The 25,160-nt window shown below is 38.2% G+C and overlaps 1 protein-coding gene across 2 annotated transcripts in view; it reads right to left on the reverse strand.

Annotated features, from left to right (window-relative positions):
- Positions 1-9,214: 9,214 nt before the first annotated feature.
- CFAP53 (cilia and flagella associated protein 53) overlaps positions 9,215-25,160 on the reverse strand; it is a 65,079-nt gene continuing 49,133 nt past the window's right edge. For both annotated transcript variants that reach the window (XM_081252330.1, XM_081252331.1), the window contains exons 6-8: positions 18,559-18,775; positions 16,861-16,963; positions 9,215-9,520 (exon numbers count right to left, since the gene is read on the reverse strand). In XM_081252330.1, coding sequence (XP_081108456.1) covers positions 9,292-9,520; positions 16,861-16,963; positions 18,559-18,775 — 549 coding nt within the window. In that variant the 3' untranslated portion in view covers positions 9,215-9,291. The remainder of the gene's footprint in view (positions 9,521-16,860; positions 16,964-18,558; positions 18,776-25,160) is intronic.

Genomic DNA, 25,160 nt, shown 5'->3' on the forward strand with positions numbered 1-25,160 from the left:
GCATAAATGTACTTGATGGATTTGCACCAAAATGCTATGTTAGCAAACATCAAGGTTTGGATAGAGACCACAAAGTGATGGAAATGGAGTGAAAATAGTCTCATGCTATATATTGCCTGAACTGCAAGCCTGAAAAAAGGGCATATTGGTGACTAAGGGTGCTTTGATAACAAACTGGATTTTGGTAAGAAATCATGATGTTATATAACAGAAAAAGTGCTGAACCAAGAGATAGGTAGGAGATTTCTTTGGACTTCTGGCTCTTCATTTGCAAAGTAAACTAATTAAAGTATCTGTGGTGGGTTTTTAAGCTCTAAAAGTCTGTAATTCATTGAGTTTCACCTGTTGTGGGGAGGCAGTAAAGCAGAGAGCCTGAAAGCCATGGGCTCTGCGATGAGACGGGCTTCAAATGCCAGCACCATCACTCACTGACGGGGTTTTTTCCAACACCCGCCACCAATTCTGTGATTCTCCAGACACCCACATTCAACCATTCAATTCAGTTCTGACACTAACGACCTGGAGTTAGCACAGACCCCACAGATTAAAAGCTCTGTCCCACAAGACTGCTCCCCCAGTTCAGAGGCCAGCCACAAGTCTTGGGCGACCTGTACTTCTGACCAACTGGCTATAAATCAGGAGATCCTACAACCCCTTCCTCAGGTTCAGTAATTTGCTAGAACTGCTCACAGAACTTAGGAACACTCTTTACTTACATTTATTGGTTTATTAGAAAGGAAACAACTCAGGAACAGCCAAATAGAAGAGATACACAGGGCAAGGTATGGGGGAGGGGTAACTTCCACGCCCTCTCTGAGGGCGCCCCCCTCCCAGCTCCTCCGTCTGTTCACCAGCCAGAGCTTTCCGAACATCAAACATCTGCTTTGCAGCTCAGTCTCTAGCCTCCCCTTTCTCTGGAGCCTTTCCCCTTTCTGGGTGGGGCTAAAAGTTCCAATCCTCTAATCACTTGGTCTTTCAGGTAACCAGCCCTAACCTGAGGCTTCTAGGGGCCTAAGTCACCTTATTAGCATAAACTCAGGTGTGATCAAAAGGGGCTCTTTGTGGAGAACAAAAGGCATTCCTATCACTCAGGAAATCCCAAGGACTTTAGGGGCTCTGTGCCATGAACTGGGAACAAAGACCAAATATTTATTCTAAGCTTGTAGCCTTGGCAAGTTTTCTTAACCTGCCATGTCTCAGTTTCCTCAGCTGTAAAATGGGTCTGAAAATAATAGTACTTCCCTCAAAAAGATGTCATGAGGATTAAATGAGTAAACACATGTAAAGAGCAGTAGGGTAGTAGCTAGTATTCGGTAAGCGCTATGTAAAGTTTAGCTGTCATTATTTAATCTTTTTAATTAGAACTGAAAGATAGAGGGCAAGGTCAACCTGAAAAAGGAAAAAGTCAGAATGACTCAGGAAATGAAGTGCTGTTTATAAATGTATAAAGTAATTCAAATGAACTGTTAACAAAGTGTTGCCAGAGAGCAGCTTTGCCAGGTCTTCATTAATAACTAAGTTGAGTCACTAGTAGTTAGCACTCTGGTAACTTATATGCAAATAGAAGGTGATAAAGTTAGTGAAAATACTTTGTCCTCTGAAGTATTAAACGTGGCTTCTCACTATCTTGCTTATAACAGGCAGGTAGGGCCTGCCAGGGACAAGACAATTACGTCTACATTTTTTCAATTGTGGTTAGAGGGTGGACATTCACCTGTGCGCTACATTAAATGAAGTATAATGCACGGATTGAAGGAGGTGATGGTCCCATTGTATTCTGCTCTGCAGACCTCTTCTGGACTGCTTTTATCTAATTCTGGGCATCCTATTTCAATACAAACCAAGAAAAATGAGGTGAGACCACTAGAGGGCAAACCGATGAAGGGTCTGGAGTAGATGGACAAATTAGAGGTGTTTACCTGGAGAATAAATGGTAAGACACATGATAGTAGTCTCCAAACATTAGATTTAGTGTGGAAACCTCCAGAAACCAGCACAATGACCAACGGTAGCTATTTTGTGAAGGTTGTTTTTTTTTTAACTCTTAATGAAAGTATAACACACATACAGAAAAGCAGATAAATCTTAAATGTATAGCTTGAAGAATTTTCTCAAGATGAACACACTGAATAACCACCACACAAATCAAGAAACAGAACACTAATACCAAGTGCCCCTTCCACTCATTCTCTCCAAAGGGTAATTACCTAATTTCTAACACCCAAAATTAGTTTTGCCTGCTTTTGAGCTTTTCATAAGTGGAACTACATAGCACATGTTGTTCTATGTCTGACTTATTTTGCTCATCATTGTGGGTGGCTATGAGACTCATCCATACTGTTGCATGTAGCAAAGTTCATTCATATACATTGTGTATAGTATTGATATTTTCCATTCTCCTCTGGATGGGCATTTGGACTAGTTCTAATTTAGGTCTTTTTACAAATAGTGCTGCTGTGAACAATCTTATATATGTCATTTTCTGCATATACGTATGCATTTCTGTTGGGTAAATACCTAGGAGTGGAATTTCTGGATCACAGTGTACGTATATTTTCAGCTTTAGCAGCCCAGAGTGATTGTTTACATTTATATTCTTACCATCAGTGTATGAGGGTTCCAGTTGCTCCACATGCTCACTGATGCTTGCCTGTCTTTTTCATTTTACCCACTTTGGTGAGTGTGTAGAGTTATTGCCCGTGTTAAGGCCCAAGGCTGGCCATCCCAACATATGACTTAATGGTATATTGATTGTTTTGAGTTAAAGTTAGTTAAGAAATGACTGATGCAAGAGGGACATTTTGACCTGAGGCAGGAGATAGCTGGGCCCCAGGCTGAGCAGCTGGAACTTGTCTCCTGTTGACACTTCAAAATGAAGATAACAGCAGGAGCAGAACTCTGATTGAGTAAAAGATAAGGAGACCACATTTTTCTTGGGTCAAGGAGACCTCCCAGACCACATATATGCAGAAAAGATCCTCAGGAGTCAGGGAAGGGAAGGGATGCCAGCCCATAATATGTCCTGCCAACCTCCTAGAAACCCTTGCACTGGAATCCATCTTGGCTAAAAGATATGCACGGACATCAGAGAGGGCCCTGAGTCAGACCAAATATGGGCATGGAGCAAGATGATTGGCCAGAGGGAACCCAGAAAACTGCCCCAAAATAAGCAATTTAAGCCACCCCAAAAGCGCATGACTCACTCCAAGCCCGCCTGTGTGTTCTTCCACACGTATTTTGCTTCTAATAAACACTTAACCCACTTCACTGCCTCTGTCTCTTTACTGAATTCTTTCTTCAAAGAAGTCAAGGAGAGAGGTCCTGCTTCAAGCCTGCTGGCCCTCGTGGTCTAGTGGTTAGGGCCTCGCACTCTTATCACTGTGGCCTGGGTTCAATTCCCAGTCAGGGAACTAAGATTCTGCTTCAAGCTACTGCACCCCATGGCCCCGGAGATTGAACCCACCTCTCTGTCCCCCTGAAAGTAGGAAATAAATCTCTCGTGTGAAAGGTGTGTAAGTGAGCAGGACCCTATGGGGCTTTCCTGGGACAGACTCCTGCCCCCATATCCTCTGCCTGCCTCTTCTTTGTAGAAAAGCCGTAGTCTCCCAGGCCTCCCCTGAGTCACAAAAGCCTGGTTCAAGCATTAATGATTGAAAGAATGTGAACACATAGTGACAAAAACAGCAGTTGGGCCAGGAGAACTGTCATTTTATAGATGCTAAAAACCCCACCAAATGGAAGAAGTTAACTACTTGATGACCATGAGCATGTTGTCCCCAGAGCTACTGGAGTCTGAGGATTGACAATGTTAACCCCCGTGACATGGCCCTGTTACCTCACCATCAGAGAATTGTGCATGAGCAAGTCACACACCCAGCAGCTCCCTTCCCTCACCTTGCCTTTAAAAATGCTTCCCTGAAGCCCATTGGGGAGTGTGGGTCTTTTGAGCATGCGCCACCCCTTCTCCTTGCATGGCCCGGCGATAAACCTTTCTCTGCTCCAAACTCCAACATTTCGGTTTGTTTGGCCTCACTGTGCATCAGGCACACGAACTTGGGTTCGACAACAGGTGTACTCCTGGCATCTGGAGGTAAAAGGACACCCTACCACCAGAGATACAGCATTCGGGCCAAGAAGCCTGAACAAACAAACAAAGCCTGAACAAACAAACAAACAAAACTTGTTACTTCTTGAATTTACTACCCCAATCCCAAACTCTGTCTAGTTAGATTCTTCACAAATTAAGCACCCAATGCCTAAGTTTCCTTGTCCTGTCAATTTCTCACAAATTTATTGTTTTTATCTAAAAGATATGAAAGCTGCCTGCTTTGGCCACATCTTAGGTCCCATTTCTATGAGACTTCTGTGTGCACGAATTAAAATTTGTTTGTTTTTCTTCTGTTAATCTGTCTTGTGTCAATTTTATTATTAGTCCAGCCACAAGAACTCAAGATGGATAAAGGGGGAAATATGCCCCTTCCTGACACACAGTAGTTTTAATTTCATTGCCATGATGAGTCATAATTTTGAGCATCTCTTCCGCTGTTCATTGGCCATCTTCCTATCCTCCTTTGCAAAGTATCTGCACAAGTCTTTCGTATATTTTTCTACCGGGTTATCTTTTCTTATTGATTTCCCTGCACTAGGTGAATGGACTCGATAATAATGCCCATGTATGTATAACATTTTACAGTAAATCAAGTCATTTACACATACTTGACTTCATTTGACCCTTTATACCACCTGGAAAAATAACATTGATGTCTCTGCTCATTTTCTTAAATTCCTCTTTTTAGTTTTAAGCGTGGCTTCCCAGGGGTTGCCCTGGGTCGCTGCAGTGGTCAGTAAGTGATTGAGCTAGTAAGGCTTCCACCTTCTGCTGATGGATCTGTGTAAGGGGGTGGGAAACACATTCAAAGTTTAGGCCATTAGCAAATCCACCCCAGCTTTTACTTTTTGTATGTGCAAGGCCTCACGTGTGGTCAAGGATCAGTAGACTATGAGGGCCTGCTAGGTTTCTCATAAGCATGCATGTAGTTTTTTGTCTAAGTAGTTTCCATATCACCAAGAATATGTGGGAGCTTATCAAAGCCCATAATAGCTGTCATGTTCCCCAGATCTTCCTGTGAAATTTCTGGCTGGTCTGTCTGTTGCTTGCTCCCACCAGTATCACAGTCTCAAGCTAGCTGTGACGTTGGCATTCCCTGATTTACTGCTACCAAGATTGCTCTTGTTTTGACCATGTCCCAAGCATGGATTTTTCCAAATTTGCTGTCAGTCAAGTCAACCCCCTCTGGCAGTGAGGCTGCAGGTAGGTCCTTACAACCTACTCTGCCCTGATAGAACCACTGGTCCATGCAGCTGAGGGGGGTCTGGAAGCAGCTCCAGGCCAAAATGCCATGGACTCCCACCATTCTCACCAAGGTTTAGTGGATTTTCTTGAATAAATGCAACATTGTAAAGTTGACAGTATCCCTGAACTAATTTATAAACCCAATGCAATCTGAATGAAAATATTACTGGGATAATCAAATGATACTAGTATTGATCTGGGGGAAAAAAAAAACAAACCGATATGATAGCTCTGAAAAAAAAACTGTAAAAGGAGACCAAAGCGGTGAAATCAGCCCTACCAGATAATAAAATATCAGGAATCCAGACCCTTGCTCTGCCATCAAAAGGGCAGAAAAACTAGAAAAAAATGTTTGTATCTGTATGATGAAGGCTAGTTTCCTTTGCATAAAAATAAGAAAAAGATAAACAGCATAATTTAACAATAAGTGATTTTTACTTTTGTTTTTAAACATTGCTTCAATCATCAAAGTACAATGCTCTCTGGTAGAGAGTTATTCTGGGTTGGGGGCAGGGAAAGACACTGGATGGAGAGGCCATACTTTCCAGTTATTTTCTGGTCACAGAGTAGCAAAATAACCCCAAATTCCAAGTAGAATGAAAGGGGCACATTACTACAGACCCTTTAGAAGTTAAAATAATTATAAGGAAATTTTATGAACTACTTTATGTGTTTAAATTAGACAACTTAGATGAAGTGGACAAATTTGCAGAAAAACACAAATTACCAAAATTGACTCAAGAAGAAACAGAACATCTGATTAGACCTAAGTCAGTAAAAATATTGAATTAGCAATAAAAAATAATCTTTCCACAGAGAAAGCCCAGGTGGCATCCCTGGTGAATTCTATCAGACATTTGAGGAAGAAATAATAGCAATCCTTCACAAATCTTTCAGAAAATAAAGGAAGAGGGAATACTCTCTAACTCATTTTATATGGCTGATAATATCTTGATACCAGACCCAGACAACATCACAAGAGACCTAGATGGAAGATACACAACAGACCAAGATCAACACAGTGACAAAAAAAAATAGCAAATGAAATGCAGCAACTTAATAAAAAAAAAAAACATAAGCCATGACCAAGTGGCATTTATCCCAGATATGCAAGGTTAGTTAATATCTGAAAAGAAATTAATGTAATACACCATATTAATAGAAAAGGACAAAAATCACATGTTCAACTCAACAGGCACAGAAAAAGCATTTGATAAGCTCCAACACCTCTTTATATACAGACTCTCAATAAAACAGGAAGAGAAGGGAACATCCTCACTGTGGTAAAGGGCATCTATGAAAAACCTACAGATAACATCATACTTAATGGTTAAAGAATGAGCGTTTCCCCTTAAAACTGGGAACAAGTCAAGAATGTCTATGCTTTCTACTTCTATTCAATATCATACTTGCTATTGCACTAACCAGTGCAGTTAAGGCAAGAAAAAGAAACAACAGGCATCCAAATTGGAAAGACATAAACTGTCTTTATTTGCAAATGACATGATCCTGAATGTAGGAAATCCTACACAATCTCAAAAAAAAAAAACCCTACAAGAACTAATAAGTGAGTTTAGCAAGGTCACAGGACACAAGTTCAATATACAAAAATCAGTCACATTGCTATATGTTAACAATGAAAAATCCTAAAATGAATTTGAGAAAACAATTCTGTTCGTAATAGCATTGAAGAGAAATACTTAGGAATAAGTTGAACAACAGAAGCACAAGTCCTGCACACTGAAAACCATAAAACATTGCTTAAAAATTTAAACATGACCTCAGTGGATGGGGAGATAGATCTTCTTCATGGGTTGGAAAACTCATTATTGTTTAAGATGGCAGTTCTCCCCAAATTGATCTATAGATTCAATGCAATCTCTATCAATATCTCAGTAGGCATCTTTGTAGAAATTGACAAGACAATCCTAACAATTATATGGAAATTTAAAGAAACTACAACAGACAAAACAATTTTGGGCGGGAAAAAAAGAGAACAACATTGGATGCCTTACACTACCAATAGTGATCATCACTACAGTTTTGTGTTGGTGTAAGGACAGACAAATTAATGGAACAGAGTAGCATGTCTGGAAATGAACCCTTATATTAACGGTCAGTTGATTTTCAACAAAACTTCAATGATAGTCTTTTTTTTTTCTTTTTTTTGTGGCCAAGACTCCCACTCCCACTTTTGGATTAGAGATTAATGTTGGCCACAGGGAGGCTCAAAAGGATCCAAAGGAGGAGCTAGATTCCCAGAGCTGAGGTTAAGAGTGGATGAATGGGTAGAAAGGTTAAAGAAAAAACCTCTCAGAGATTCTAGCAAACAATTTGCTTAAATACATTTTAAACCTTCAGGGAGAATACCAGCTGGCCCTGAAAACATTTCCCTAAAGAGTCTGCAACTCTAAAAACTTCTTTTGCAAATGTGGTGCTTGAAAGCAAAAGTATATAAATGTTTATCCCCTTTGACCCAAAAATCCCACTCCAGGGAACTGCATGACTCTAAGGAAATAATTCAAATGAATGTTGTATAGAAAAATTTGTAATAGTGACAAATTTGAAATAAACTCAAAGTCTAATGTTTAATCAATTACAGGACAAACAGTAGACTATTATGTAGCCATTTGTAAATGTGATAGGTGAAGAAACATGGCAGTGTATTTACAATGTAAAAATGAGTATCCATATAAAAAAAACCTTGGAGGGAACTTTTCAAAGAAGTTGAAATAATTATAATGCTGAACTTTAGGAATATGAACATGTCGATTTCATTCTACCTTTTTTTTTTTAACCAGTAAATGTACACATTTTACATAGTGCCCAAGATTCAGGCTGGAAGGGGACTATACAAGGGCATAAACACATACTTCTGTGTGTACATTCTCTACATCGAGAATTATTAGGGGTCATCTTGGAGCCTGGCTACCACACTACCATCACCCCTAACCTGGGATATTGTGATCACTTCTTAACTGAATCCTTGTTTCTTGTCTCCTTGAAGTCTGTTCTCTACATGGTAGCCTGCAACCCTCGTACATCGTATCACGTTGTTCCTCTGCTCAAAACCCTATAACAGCTTCCTATAGAAGTAAAAGCGTCTTTACCCTGGTTCCAAGGCCTTACATCATCTGGCCCCCACTACCTTTCCAATTAGTCTTCTACCACTCTCTCCTCACTCTACTCCAGCACAAATGCAATGCTTCATATGCACTAAGCAGACTTCTGCCCCAAGGCCCTTGCACTGGCTCTTTCTTCTCCCTGGGATGTTTTTCCCCCAGATAGCCACATGGCTGGTTCATTCAAATATCAGCTGCTCAAAGAGATCTATTCTGACTATCACATATAAAATAAAATAGCACTCCTGCCACTTCTTGCCTATAGCACTTAACACTTACCTGGTTTCCTCCACTAGGATGTAATCTCCATGGGAGCAAGGGGTTTGCTTTGTTCTTGCTGAAGTCTCAGGATCCAGAATGGTGCTGGCACATGAAAGGCACTCAGTAAACATTTGTTTAATGACTGAATAAGCAGGTTAATGAAAGTGGCTGATAGTCCCAGCTCTGCCTGCAAAAATGCCCTGCTAATATTGTGAATTATGTCTGTGAGAGAGAAGAGAAAGGAGGAAAGAGGAAGTGGGCATATTGGCAGATGGATGGAAGAAAGTGAAGCTATTAATAAATGAACAAGAAAAGGAGGCATGGAGATAAATAAGGAAAATAACTATGTGATAGGAAGTAGATCATTCAGATTTGTCAGTCTATGAAATCTCAAAAAGGAACAGTTTAATTTATAAGAAGAAAATTTTGTGGCATATAACTATGCAAACTCAGAGTATAAAAGAACAGTTTTTCCATGAGTTAAAAGGGATATACAAGCATGCTATAGTTTAAAATAGTAAAAGACTGAGAAAAACTAGGTTGATGTTTATGAAACTATGGTGTAAGTTTATTAGGGCATGCTCTCCGCATGGGATGAATATTTTGGGGCAGCACTTGATGGGTGGACAGGATCTCCTGGATCTTGCCCTGGAAATTCTTCTCTGCTGTCATCCCTGCTTCAAACTCTCGGCGTTCCTCCTTCTTCTCTGCTTCACGGGCCTGCTGTTGGGAGCACATTTGCATCTGAAGTTGCTTCCTGTACTCCTGGGCTAAAGTGGAGCGTCTAAAGTATCAGAAATGTCAAAGTATAAAACTGTCAAAGTAAGTATTTGGATTTATGTAGGCCATTACACTTAAAATGTAATTTTCAAAGTCAAATTAAAATTCCCATTAAAATCAGGGTGAGTGGGGAAGAAATAGATGAAAAATTCAATAATGTGTTTATTATCCAATAATAATTAAGACAACCTTAGAACCTTAGGCAACCTTAGAAGAAAAATTGATTTTAGTGAGGGAATGTCTCTTCTTCATTCAAAATATTGACTGCTATGTGGAGAGAGCCCTTGGCCTCTCTCCATCCCCTCTCACTCCCCTCCAAGGAAGAAGGTAAAACGGAACAAGTTGTTCTGCCTATTTCTTGTCTGCTTTCTATATCAAAGGGGGCATACTCTCCCTGCAGGGGAGGCCTGCAGTGGTCTGGCACTGCTGGTGACTGGGTGGGTTGCTGGTGACCCGGTGGGTAAGTTTGACTCATTCTGTTCAGTATTAACTAGATGATTTCCTCCATATATAAGCCACAGTTAAAATATATAAGCCACATTTTAAAATTTACAGTGATTTTTTTTACTGTGGTAAAAAACACATAATGTAAAATTTACCATCTTAACCATTTTTAAGTGTATAGTTCAGTAGTGTTAAGTATATTCACATTGTTGTGAAGCAGATCTCCAGAACTTTTTCATCTTGCAAATCTGAAACTCTATACCCATTAAACAACAACACTTTTTTGTCCCCTCCCACCAGCCCTGGGTAACCACCATTCTACTTGCTGTCTTTATGAATTTGACTATTCTAGGTACCTCAAGTAAGTGAAATCATACAGCATCTGTCTTTTTGTGACTGGTTTATTTTACTTAGCATGTCCTCAAGGTTCATCCATGCTGTAGTATCTGACAGGATTTCCTTCCGTTTTAAGGCTGAATAATATTCCACTGTATGTACATACCACACTTTGCTTATCCATTCACCTGTTAATGGACATTTGGGTTCTTTCCACCTTGGCTATTGTGGATAGTGGTGCTATGAACATAAGTATACAAACATCTCTTTAAGGTCCTGCTTTCATTTATTTTGGATTTATACCCAGAAGTGGGATTACTGGATCATATGGTATTTCTCTTTTTAATTTTTTGAGGAAACTTCACATTGTTTTCCATAGCAGTTTTACCATTTTACAATCTAGAAAAATTAATTAAAAACATTAATTAAAAAATTGTTTTAATTAAAAACAATTAAGAAAATGGTAATAGGAGCATACATATTGATAACTACCTAAAATGTAAATGGATTAAATGCTCCAACCAAATGACATAGATTGGCTGAATGGATATAAAAACAAGACACATATATATGCTGTCTACAAGAGACACACTTCAGACCTAGGGACACATACAGACAGAAAGTGAGGGGATGGAAAAAGATATTCCATGAAAATGGAAATCAAAAGAAAGCTGGAGTAGCAATTCTCATTATCAGAAAATATAGACTTTAAAATAAAGACTATTACAAGAGACAAAGAAGGACACTACATACTGATTAAGGGATCAAACCAAGAAGAAGACATAACAATTGTAAACATTTATGTACCAAACATAAGAGCAGCTCAATACATAAGGCAAATACTAACAGCCACAAAAGGGGGAATCGACAGTAACACATTCATAGTAGTGGACTTTAACACCCCACGTTCACTAATGGACAGATCATCCAAAAGGAAAATAAATAAGGAAACGCAAACATGAAATGATACATTAAACAAGATGGACTTAATTGATATTTATACGACACTCCATTCAAAAACAACAGAATACACTTTCTTCTCAAGTGCTCATGGAACATTCTCCAGGACAGATCATATCTTGGGACACAAATCAAGCTTTGGTAAATTTTAAAAAATTGAAATCTCATCAAGAATCTTTTCTGACCACAACGCTATGAGACTAGATATCAATTACAGGAAAAAACCTGTAAAAAATACAAACACATGGAGGCTAAATAATACACTACTTAATACCCTAGAGTTCACTGAAGAAACCAAAGAGGTAATCAAAAAATACTTAGAGAGAAATGACAATGAAAACACAACGACCGAAAACCTATGGGATGCAGCAAAAGCAGTTCTAAGAGGGAAGCTTAGAGCAATACAATCCTACCTCAAGAAACAACTCAAATAAACAACGTAAACTTACACCTAGAACAATCAGAGAAAGAAGAACAAAAAAACCCAAAGTTAGCAGAAGGAAAGAAATCATAAACGTCAGATCAGAAATAAATGAAAAAGAAATGAAGGAAACGATAGCAAAGATCAATAAAACTAAAAGCTGGTTCTTTGAGAAGATAAACAAAATTGATAAACAATTAGCCAGACTCCTCAAGATAAAAAGGGAGAAGACTCAAATCAATAGAATTAGAAAGGAAAAAGGAGAAGTAACAACTGACACTGAAGAAATACAAAGGATCATGAGAGCTTACCACAAGCAACTATATGCCAATAAAATGGACAACCTGGAAGAAATGGACACATTCTTAGAAAAGCACCACCTTCTGAGACTGAACCAGGAAGAAATAGAAAATCTAAACAGACAAATCACAAGCACTGAAATTGAAACTGTGATTAAAAATATTCCAACGAACAAAAGTCCAGGACCAGAAGGCTTCACAGGCAGATCCTATCAAACATTTAGAGAAGAGCTAACACCTATCCTTTTCAAACTCTTCCAAAATAGAGCAGAGGGAGGAACGCTCCCAAACTCATTCTAAGGGCCACCATCACCCTGATACCAAAACCAGACAAAGATGTCACAAAGAAAGAAAACTACAGGCCAATATCACTGATGAACATAGATGCAAAAATCCTCAACAAAATACTAGTAAACAGAATCCAACAGCACATTAAAAGGATCATACATCATGATCAAGTGGGCTTTATCCCAGGAATGCAAGGATTCTTCAATATACACAAATCAATCAATGTGATACACCATATTAACAAACTGAAGGAGAAAATTTATATGATCCTCTCAATAGATGCAGAATAAGCTTTTGATAAAATCCAACATCCATTTATGATAAAAACCCTCCAGAAAGTAGGCATAGAGGGAACTTACCTCAACATAATAAAGGTCATATATGACAAACCCACAGCCAACACTGTTCTCAATGGTGAAAAACTGAAAGCATTTCCTCCAAGATCAGGAACAAGACAAGTTTGTCCATTCTCACCACTATTATTCAACATTGTTTTGGAAGTTTTAGCCACAGCAATCAGAGAAGAAAAAGTAATAAAAGGAATCCAAATCAGAGAAGAAGAAATAAAGATGTCACTGTTTGCAGATGACATGATACTATACATAGAGTATCCTAAAGATGCTACCAGAAAACTACTAGAGCTAATCAATGAATTTGGTAAAGTAGCAGGATACAAAATTAATGCACAGAAATCTCTGGCATTCCTATACACTAGTGATGAAAAATCGGAAAGAGAAACTAAGGAAACACTCCCATTTACCACTGCAACAAAAGAATAAAATATCTAGGAATAAACCTACCTAAGGAGACAAAAGACCTGTATACAGAAAACTATAAGACACTGATGAAAGAAATTCAAGATGCTACAAACAGGTGGAGAGATATACCATGTTCTTGGATTGGAAGAATCAACATTGAAAATGACTATACTACCCAAAGCAATCTATAGATTCAATGCAATCCCTATCAAACTACCACTGGCATTTTTCACAGAACTAGAACAAAATATTTCACAATTTGTATGGAAAGAAAAGACCCCAAATAGCCAAAGCAAACTTGTAAAGAAAAATGGACCTGGAGGAATCAGGTTCCCTGACGTCAGACTATACTACAAAGCTACAGTAATCAAGACAGTATGGTACTGGCAAAAAAACAGAAACACAGATCAATGGAACAGGATAGAAAGCCCAGAGATAAACACATGCACATATGGTCACCTTATTTTTTATAAAGGAGTCAAGAATATACAATGGAGAAAAGACAGCCTCTTCAATAAGTGGTGCTGGGAAATCTAGACAGCTACATGTAAAAGAATGAAATTAGAACACTCCCTAACACTATACACAAAAATAAACTCAAAATGGATTAAAGACCTAAATGTAATGGCAGACACTGTAAAACTCTTAGAGGAAAACATAGGCAAAACACTATGACATAAATCACAGCAAGATCCTTTTTGACCCCCCTCCTAGAGAAATGGAAATAGAAACAAAAATAAACAAATGGGACCTAACGAAACTTAAAAGTTTTTGCACAGCAAACGAAAACATAAACAAGACAAAAGGACAGCCCTCACAATGGGAGAAAATATTTGCAAATGAAGCAACTGACAAAAGATTAACCTCTAAAATTTACAAGCAGCTCATGCAACTCAATATCAAAAAAACAAACAACCCAATCCAAAAATGGGCAGAACACCTAAATAGACATTTCTCCAAAGAAGATATACAGATTGCCAACAAACACATGAAAGGATGCTCAACATCACTAATCATTAGAGACATGCAAACCAAAACTACAATGAGGTATCACTTCACACCAGTCAGAATGGCCATCATGAAAATATCTACAAACAATAAATGCTGGAGAAGGTGTGGAGAAAAGGGAACCCTCTTGCACTGTTGGGGGGAATGTAAATTGATACAGGCACTATGGAGAACAGTATGGAGGTTCCTTAAAAAACTAAAAATAGGGGCTTCCCTGGTGGCGCAGTGGTTGAGAGTCTGCCTGCCGATGCAGGGGACGCGGGTTCGTGCCCCGGTCCGGGAAGATCCCACATGCCACGGAGCAACTAGGCCCATGAGCCACAACTGCTGAGCCTGCGCATCTGGAGCCTGTGCTCCGCAACAAGAGAGGCCACGATAGTGAGAGGCCCGCGCACCGCAATGAAGAGTGGCCCCCGCTTGCCACAACTAGAGAAAGCCCTCGCACAGATACGAAGACCCAACACAGCAAAAATAAATAAATTAATTAATAAACTCCTACCCCCAATATCTTAAAAAAATAAAAAATAAAAATAGTACTACCTACCATACGGCCCAGCATTCCCACTACTGGGCATATACCTTGAGAAAACCATAATTCAAAAAGAGTTATGTACCACAATGTTCATTGCAGCTCTATTTACAATAGCCAGGACATGGAAGCAACCTCAGTGTCCATCGACAGATGAATGGATAAAGAAGATGTGACACATATATACAATGGAATATTACTCAGCCATAAAAAGAAATGAAATTGAGTTATTTATAGTAAGGTGGATGGACCTAGAGTCTGTCATACAGAGTGAAGTAAGTCAGAAAGAGAAAAAGAAATACCATATGCTAACACAAGATATGGAATCTAAAAAAAAAAAAAAAAACGGGTTCTGAAGAACCTAGGGGCAGGACAGGAATAAAGACGCAGATGTAGAGAATGGACTTGAGGACACGGGGAGGGGCAAGGGTAAGCTGGGATGAAGTGAGAGAGTGGACTGGACATATATACACTAGCAAATGTAAAATAGATAGCTAGTGGGAAGCAGCCATATAGCACAGGGAGATCAGCTCCGTGCTTTGTGACGATAGGGAGGGTGGGAGGGAGATGCAAGAGGGAGGAGATATGGGGATGTGTGTTTATGTATAGCTGGTTCACTGTGTTATACAGCAGAAACTAACACACCATTGTAAAGTGATTATACTCCAATAAAGTTGTTAAAAAAAACAGGACACTGGGTTAAATTTGAATTTCAGATTAAAAAATATATATTTACATATATTATAAATATATTGAATATTTTATAAACCTAAATAAATACATTCTGAAGCAAAACTGAAAAAAGAGAAAATAGACTCATGTACCACAATGTTCATTGTAGCACTATTTACAATAGCCAGGACATGGAAGCAACCTAAGTGTCCATCGACAGATAAGTGGATAAAGAAGTTGTGGCACATATATACAATGGAATATTACTCAGCCATAAAAAGAAACGAAATTGAGTTTTTGTAGTGAGGTGGATGGACCTAGAGTCTGTCATACAGGGTGAAGTAAAACCTAGGGGAAGGACAGGAATAAAGATGCAGACGTAGAGAATGGACTTGAGGACACGGGGAGGGGGAAGCATAAGCTGGGATGAAGTGAGAGAGTGGCATGGACATATATACACTACCAAATGTAAAATAGCTAGCTAATGGGAAGCAGCCGCATAGCACAGGGAGATCAGCTAGGTGCTCTGTGACCACCTAGCGGGGTGGGATAGGGAGGGTGGGGGGGAGACGCAAGAGGGAGGGGATGTGGGGATATATGTATACGTAGAGCTGATTCACTTTATGATATAGCAGAAACTAACACACCATTGGAAAGCAATTATACTCCAATAAAGATGTAAAAATAAGAAAAAAAAAGTTGGGCAGGGAAGAGAGTTGTTATTCATTAAATTCACATCTCCAACAACAGACTTTTCAAAAGTGAGAAGGAAGGACCTCCAGAGCAGAACAAGTAGAGGAAGTCAGTAGGGTAGGCCAGATATTGTTGGTAGTGCCCCCAAAGTAACAATAGGCTCAGGTATATAAACCACACTCTTCCTATAAAGAAGAGAGCTTATTTCTATGCACCAAATGTGGGTGAGCCGGGGAACAGGCCCTAGGGACAGGGAGGGTGACCAGCAATTAGAGGAGCCAAGTCCTCTTTCTCCACCACACTGATCACCTGAATTGGGTGTCACAGTCATCGGTGGAAAGGGACTGCTATGATCTGTGAAAGGCTGTAAGGAGGCATCAGCCAATTTTCTCTACCTGAGCCTGATTATGATGATCGGAGGGACACTTGCCCGAGGAGGGAAGTGGTACATCTCAAAGCACCCAGAGCACTTCAGTTTTCCAGCTCAGCGAGGCTACAAAAAATCTTCCTGGGACATTTGCATGGAATCATAACCCCATAAGCCATTTCTGTCAATCTAACTAATTAGGTCACGCTGTATTTCCAGGTTTATTTCATGGGGGAAAAAACTTATTTCATTACGATTTAGGGTTGGTGCCTACTTTATAAAAATTGTTTCTAATTTGTTTTATTTCTTAAGATGTTTATCTAGTTTAATACCTAATGTGTATAATCAGAATTACACAATGTACAGACTTTAATTTTACCAAAATGGTTGCTGCTTATTTTTATATGAAATTTTATAAACTGAATTGAGCTTTTAGGACAAATGTAAGACTGATGTAAAATAATATCAATAATACATGAATTATGGCACATTGCTAAAAATTATGGCACATACGCTAAAAATCTCCTATTTTTGGTTAGTTAGTAATAATAAAGAAAACAAAATCATACCTTGTAAAATCCTCCCTCTCTTCACGGTTAAGCTCTTTAAGACCTTCATTTATGCGTTCCTGTTCCATAGCACGTTCTTCCTGTTCTTTTGCTTTTCGTTGCACTAAGAAAGACAAAAGTTATTTTTGCTGAATGACTTTTTCAGAAAAGACTTGCTGACATCTTTCGGGGCATCGATGCCATATTGTCTTTAGAAAGGCAGAGCTTAGAATCACTGGGCTGGATCTTAGCTTAATAAGGTAGAAGTAGTCATCTCTATTAAGGAAAGAATAGGGTTTAGATTCATATGTGCTGCAATCTACAGAGATTTTCTCTTAATCATTTGTCATTGAAATCTATGATCAGCCTTTTTCATACCAGATTACCACTGTTTGAACACTCCTCACCTTTCTCTTTTTGAGGACAAACAGTTCTACTGCCATTTACATTAATAGGGGATTTTATTTATTACAAAATAAGTATTGGAAAACCAGTATGTAAGTCTCTTATAAATTAAATAAGGAAAACTTAACCCAGTAGGTAAAAAAATGACAAAGAGAACAGAGTTCACAAAAGAATAAATAAAACCAGGCAATATACATCTAAAATGTACATATCTTTGGTCCCAAATCCAGTTACAGGAATTTATCTTAATCATATATGAGCCAAAAAACTTATGTACAGAGATAGTAACCTCCAATGCTAACACAGGAGGAAAAAGATTCAAAACAAGCTGAAGGTCCATTAACTGTGTTTAGGTAAAATAAATTATGGTCCATTTTTATAATGGAGTTCTAGGCAGCATTACAAATCTTACAACAGAAGAAAAATAACCTGGAAAATGTTTATGATAAGTGGGAAATGCAGGCTGTAAAAAATATATATACAAGAAGATCCTAATTTGTGAGGGGAAATGACATATATAATAAAAATACTCGAAGGAAATACAGGAAGTTGTGAACAGTAGCTATTCCTGGGTGGTGCATTATGGTTGATTTTATTTCCTTGTTTATAAATGGTTCCCAATACTTAAATTTTCCACGTTTTCTCAATATATTCTAAAACATTTATCATGGGAGAATACAGAAATCATTTTATCATAGAAGCTTTCTTCTCATTTCTTAAAACTCCATCTAATACTGGCTTAACAGTTTTCAACTGCCATTATAATTCCTGGAGTGGAGAATTAATCAATGGAACCAAGATGAGCTTTCTCTTGCAAAGACAGCTAGTGTGAAGTCCATAGTACCCTACTAGTAAATGTTTACATCTGGGTATAGAAATCCTCTCAACAAATATTTCCTTCTGTGACCAAGCACTGAAGCTGAGGGAATTCAGTGGTATGCTAAGAGATGTGAACAAGCAATGGTGAGAACCCCAGAAAGATTTATTATGAATAGAGGAACACGGAGGGCCTCTCAAGGAATGAGATATTTGAGTTGGCCTTGAAGGATGTCCAGGATTTCTCAAGATCAAAAGTATCATAGGGAGAGAAAACTACCCAAGCAAAGGCATGCAGGCATGGACGTATGGAGACACCTGCAGAAAGATATTCAAGTATTCAATTAGGTAAGGCCCCTGCAAAGCAGGGATCTTGCCTTAATCCTTTTTACATTCTTCATAGTATTTCACACATAATACTTATTTAATAAATATTTTGGTTGCTACTTAAATTGAATTAAGGCCCTAATATAATATAATTATAATTCATTTCCTTACACTTTTCTTGAACTTGCAGTTTTCTTGTACACATGACCTCACTCAAAAGTTGTTTTCTTGCCTCCTTTTCAAGTCTCAGCTCCTTGTCCTTCTCAGCAAACTTCTTTTCCTTCTCTTTCTCTAATATTCTGTCCAGTTCTTTCTCCTGAGCTTTTTCTTCCTCACGCCGCTGTGCCAAGTACTGATGATATATCTTCTGTTCTCTTATCATATCTTCCTACATAACATAAAAATTACCTCATGTTGTTAAAACTTTTAGGTGTGATAATGATATAGAGGATAAGTTTTAAAATAATCTTTTAGAGCTACAATTCCAATATTTCAGAATTACATACTGAAACATTTACAGATATTGTAAAATATTATTTCTAGGGTTTACTTAAAAATGTTCGGGGTGGGGCTTCCCTGGTGGCACAGTGATTAAGAATCCACCTGCCAATGCAGGGGACATGGGTTCGATCCCTGGTCCGGGAAGATCCCACATGCCGTGGAGCAACTAAGCTCATGCGCCACAGATATGGAGCCTGTGCTCTAAAGCCTGCAAGCCACAACTGCTGAGCCCACGTGCCACAACTACTGAAGCCCATGCACCTAGAGCCTGTGCTCTGCAACAAGAGAAGCCACTGCAGTGAAAACCTCGTGCACCACAACGAAGAGTAGCCCCCACTCGCTGCAACTAGAGAAAGCCCAGTGCAGCAACGAAGACCCAATGCAGCCATAAATAAATAAATAAATAAATAAATAAATAAATTTATTTTAAAAAATTCGGGTGACAGTGGGGAATGGGTGGGAGGGACAGATGAAACAAGAATAGCTATTGGTTGATGGTTGTTGAAGTTAGGAAATTGAGGCATGGGGGTTCATTGTACTATTCTTTGCATCTGTTTGAAATGTTTTATAACACATTTTTGAACAGTTCAAATAGTAATTCAAATACTTTCTCAAATTGTTTCTCAAAGAAGTTCCCAAATAATTTTCAATTATACAACTTTATTTTCATTTATTTTAATTTAGGTAGATGAAATATCAACCTGATAAAATAAGTCACTACTATTATTACAGCACTGTCTCTGACTAGAAGATGAGTTAGTTGATAATTTACAACAGCAAATGTCAATATTAGTTACACTTTGAAATAACCTGGGGAGCTTTAAAAAGTACTAAGTCTCACCCCTCGAGATTCCTATCTAATGGATAGCTTCTAAGCTCCCCAGGTGATTTGACTGTGCAGCTAATGCAGTGAACTAGGCTTTATAACACAGGTAATTTCAGTTGGCTTCTGTCTTTCATGGTATTATATTTGTGCTGTTCGATCCAATCTCTGACCTCTTTTGAGAATATCACAGATTTGAGGTAGAAGTAGCAAGATCTGAGGGTGTAGCTGCATCCTCAGAATGGCTTGTATACATAGTTTCATTCTTTGGGGAATACTTTAACAAAAGAAGTGCAAACCTTATACTCTGAAAACTAAGAAGCATTACTGAAAAAAATTAAAGAGGACCTAAATAAATGGCAAGATATCCGATGTTCATGGATCAGAAGACAATGTTGTTAAAATGGGAATTATCCCCAAATTGGTCTATAAATTCAAAATAATCCCTATCAAAATCCCAGTTGGTTTCTTTGCAGAAGTTGAAAAGCTGATCCTAAATTCAAATGGAAATTCAAGGGAGCTGGAATAGCCAAAACAATTTGAAAAAGAAGAACAAAGTTGGAAAATTCACATTTCCTGATTTCAAGCTTACTACAAATCTATAGTGATCAAGACATGATATTGGCCTAGGAATGGATATATAGATTAATGGAACAGAACTGACAGTCCAAAATAAACCTTCACATTTACTGTCAGTTGATTTTTGACAAGAGTGCCAAGACAATTCAAGAGTGGAAAAATAGTCTCTTCAACAAATGGTGCTATGACAACGGGATATCCACATGCAAAAGAATGAAGTTAGGCCTCTAACTCATACAATATACAAAAGTTAACTCAAAATGGATCAAAGGCAGGTACTTCTCTGGCAGTCCAGTGGTTAAGACTTCACCTTCCCATGCAGGAGGTGTGGGTTCAATCCCTAGTTGGGGAGCTAAGATCCCACATGCCTCGCGGCCAAAAAAAAAAAAAACAAAACATAAAACAGAAATGATATTGTAACAAATTCAATAAAGACTGTAAAAATGCTCCACACCAAAAAAAAAACTTTAAAAAATGGATCAAAGGCCTAAATGTAAGAGCTAAAACTATAAAACTTTAAGAAGAAAACAGGACATCTTCATGACCTTGGGGTAATAAGAGTGTTTCAGATATGACACCAAAAAGCACAAGTAACAACAGAAAATATAGATAAATTTTACTTCATCAAAATTTAAAACTCTTGTACTTCAAGGGACACCATCAAGAGTGAAAAGGCAACCCACAGAATGAGAAAAATATTTACAGATCACTTATCTGACAAGGGATTTGTGTCTAGAACATAAAAAGAGCTCCTACAACTCAATAATAAAAACACAACCCAGTTAAAAACTGGGCAAATAACTTGAATATACTTCTTAAGACTTCAGTAGCCTTTAGATAGATTACTCCAAGGAAGATATATAAATGGCCAATATGCACAGAAAAAGAGGCTCAACATTATTAGTCATTAGGGAAATGCAGATGAAAGCCACAGTGACATACTACTTTAGACAAACTAGGATGGTTAAAATAAAAAAGACAGACAATAACAAATGTTAACAAGCATGTGGAAAAATCAGAACCCTCCTAAGTGTGTGAGAATGTGAAACAGTGAAGCCACTTTGAAAAACAATTTGGTGATCACTCAAGCTTAAACATAGAGTCAGTAATTCTACTCCTAGGTGTATGCCCAAGACAAACAAAAATATACATCCAAACAAAAATTCACATATGAATGTTCACATTAGCATTATTCATAATAGCAAAAAAGTAGAAACAACTCAAATGTCCATCAACTGACAAATGTATGAACAAAATGTGGTATATCCATACATTGACATATTATTCAGCCGTATACAGGCATAAACTACTCATACAGGTTACAACATGGATAAGCCTTGAAAACATTATGCTGAGTCAAAGAAGCCAGTCAGAAGATCCCATAGTATATGATTTCATTCATATGAAAGTCCAGAATAGGGAATCAATAGAGACAGAAAGTCTATTAGTAGCTGCTTAGGATTGGGGGTGGAGGGAGGAGAAGAGGGAAAGTGGGATAATAAAAATGTTCTAAAATCAACTGTGGTGATGGTTGCAGTAAAATCCATTGAAATGTACACTTTAAATGGGTGAATTGTATGTTTTATGAATGATACCTTAATGAAGCTGTTAAGAAATTAATTAAAAAAAAGATCCAATTGAGAAGAAAAAGCTCAGTAGCAAAAATAGTAAGAAAGAAACAAAGAGAAAGAAAGAAAGAAAGGGAAAAATCAAATAAGCAATCCAATTAGAAAATGGGCAAAAGATATCAGAAGACATTTGGTTGAAGAGGATATACAGATGGCGAATAAGCACATTAAAAGTTGGTCAACATCATTAGCTATTCTGGAAATGCAAATTGAAAACACAAAGAGATTGGCTGGAGGCTCAGTTTGGACTGCTCTGAGTTAAAAACTCTAAGGGGACCCAATCATCCAGGGGGACCCCACACTTTTGTGAGTTTTACCTCCTGTAAACTCACAAAACGATACCTCAGGTTCTTACAGTAAATATCAGAGAAAAATCCCCTCATGCTTATGGCAAGGGGAGGGGGAAATGAACCATTCTGAAATACACCAGAGCATTCTATTCTTCTTAATAAGGTTTGCCCTCAGGAGAAAGTATTTAACCAGAGCCTAAACTGCTGGGGTTTTATCAGAGCCTCACTGACCTGGGGGAAGGGAAATACCCAACTCTGGGCAACCTCTAGCCTTCCATGTGGGAAAAGGGAAACACCATAATTGAGGCTTCCAATGACCAGGGAGAGTCCAAACCCAAAGGCACTAGCCCTAAAGGTATAGAAAGAGAATCCCTTCCCCTGTTTACTTGGATTTTTAACGCTTGACACTGAGATCACCCTTCTACTGCGGTTATTACCACAAAGGTTCAAAGCCAATGGAAAACACTAGATGAGGCCTGACTCCCTCTCTGTAAGACTGGTATGGGTCAATGGATCTATCACTTCTTTGAACAGAGCAACCCAGATGACCTAGATTTCACCTCCAATCCTGAAGAGGCCCTAATTGACCCCAAATGCTGATAATTCTTCATACAGGGCGTCCCCCCCAAATTACAAGGCCATGTTCCTCCACTTTGTGAGGGGTTCAATCTGGCAGAGGCTCGGCACGGCCACTGAGGCCTCACTGTTAAAATGGAAATGGCACCTTCAGAAAAGGGTTAAATCTGATAGAAGGATAGGTTTTAGCTCTTCTCTAAATGTTTGATAGAATTCGCCTGTGAAGCCATTTGGTCCTGGGCTTTTGTTTGTTGGAAGATTTTTAATCACAGTTTCAATTTCAGTGCTTGTGATTGGTCTCTTCATATTTTCTATTTCTTCCTGATTTAGTCTTGGAAGGCTGCACATTTCTAAGAATTTGTCCATTTCTTCCAGGTTGTCCATTTTATTGGCATAGAGTTGCTTGTAGTAATCTCTCATGATCCTTTGTATTTCTGCAGTGTCAGTTGTTACTTCTCCCTTTTCCTTTCGAATTCTATTCATTTGAGTTTTCTCCCTTTTTTTCTTTATGAGTCTGGCTAATGGTTTATCAATTTTGTTTATCTTCTCAAAGAACCAGCTTTTATTTTTATTGATCTTTGGTATCGTTTGCTGCATATCTTTTTCATTTATTCCTGAGCTGATCTTTATGATTTCTTTCCTTCTGCTAACTTTGGGTTTTTTTGGTTCTTCTTTCTCTAATTGCATTAAGTGCAAGGTTAGGTTGTTTATTTGAGATGCTTCCTGTTTCTTAAGGTAGGATTGTATTTCTATAAACATCCCTCTTAGAACTGCTTTTGCTGCATCCCATAGGTTTTGGGACGTCGTGTTTTCATTGTCATTTGTTTCTAGGTATTTTTTGATTTCCTCCCTGATTTCTTCAGTGATCTCTTGGTTATTAAGTAATGTATTGTTTAGCCTCCATGTGTTTGTATTTTTTACAGATGTTTTCCTGTAATTGATATCTAGTCTCATAGTGTTGTGGTTGGAAAAGATACTCGATACAATTTCAATTTTCTTAAATTTACCAAGGCTTGATTTGTGACCCAAGATATGATCTATCCTGGAGAATGTTCCATGAGCACTTGAGAAAAATGTGTATTCTGTTGTTTTTGGATGGAATGTCCTACAAGAATCAATTAAGTCCATCTTCTTTACTGTATCATTTAAAGCTTGTGTTTCCTTATTTCTTTTCATTTTGGATGATCTGTCCATTGGTGAAAGTGGGGTGTTAAAGTTCCCTACTATGATTGTGTTACTGTCGATTTCCCCTTTTATGGCTGTTAGTATTTGCCTTATGTATTGAGGTGCTCCTATGTTGGGTGCATAAATATTTACAATTGTTATATCTTCTTCTTGGATGGATCCCTTGATCATTATGTAGTGTCCTTCTTTGTCTCTTGTAATAGTCTTTATTTTAAAGTCTATTTTGTCTGATATGAGAATTGCTGCTCCAGTTTTCTTTTGATTTCCATTTGCATGGAATATCTTTTTCCATCCCCTCACCTTCAGTCTGTATGTGTTCCTAGGTCTGAAGTGGGTCTCTTGTAGACAGCATATATACAGGTCTCGTTTTTGTATCCACTCAGCCAGTCTGTGTCTTTTGGTGGGAGCATTTAATCCATTTACATTTAAGGTAATTATCAACATGTATGTTCCTATTACCATTTTGTTAATTGTTTTGGGTTTGTTATTGTAGGTCTTTTCCTTCTGTTGTGTTTCTTGCCTAGAGAAGTTCCTTTAGCGTTTGTTGTATAGCTGGTTTGGTGGTGCTGAACTCTCTCAGCTTTTGCTTGTCTGTAAAGGTTTTAATTTCTCCATCAAATCTGAATGAGATACTTGCTGGGTAGAGTAATCTTGGTTGCAGGTTTTTCTCCTTCATCACTTTAAATATGTCCACTCCTTTCTGGCTTGCAGAGTTTCTGCTGAAAGATCAGCTGTTAACCTATGGGGATTCCCTTGTGTGTTATATGTTGTTTTCCCCTTGCTGCTTTTAATGTTTTCTTTGTATTTAATTTTTGATAGTTTGATTAATATGTGTCTTGGCATGTTTCTCCTTGGATTTATCCTGTATGGGACTCTCTGTGCTTCCTGGACTTGATAAAGTATTTCCTTTCCCATATTAGGGAAGTTTTCAACCATAATCTCTTCTAATATTTTCTCAGCCCCTTTCTTTTTCTCTTCTTCTTCTGGGGCCCCTATAATTCGAATGTTGTGTGTTTAATGTTGTCCCAGATGTCTCTGAGACTGTCCGCAGTTCTTTTCATTCTTTTCTCTTTATTCTGCTCTGCCGTAGTTATTTCCACTATTTTACCCTCCAGGTCACTTATCTGTTCTTCTACCTCAGTTATTGTGCTATTGATCCCTTCTAGAGTATTTTTAATTTCATTTATTGTG

Source organism: Mesoplodon bidens (genome assembly GCF_964165515.1).
Source record: "Mesoplodon bidens genome assembly, chromosome: 13".
Taxonomy (NCBI): domain Eukaryota; kingdom Metazoa; phylum Chordata; class Mammalia; order Artiodactyla; family Ziphiidae; genus Mesoplodon; species Mesoplodon bidens.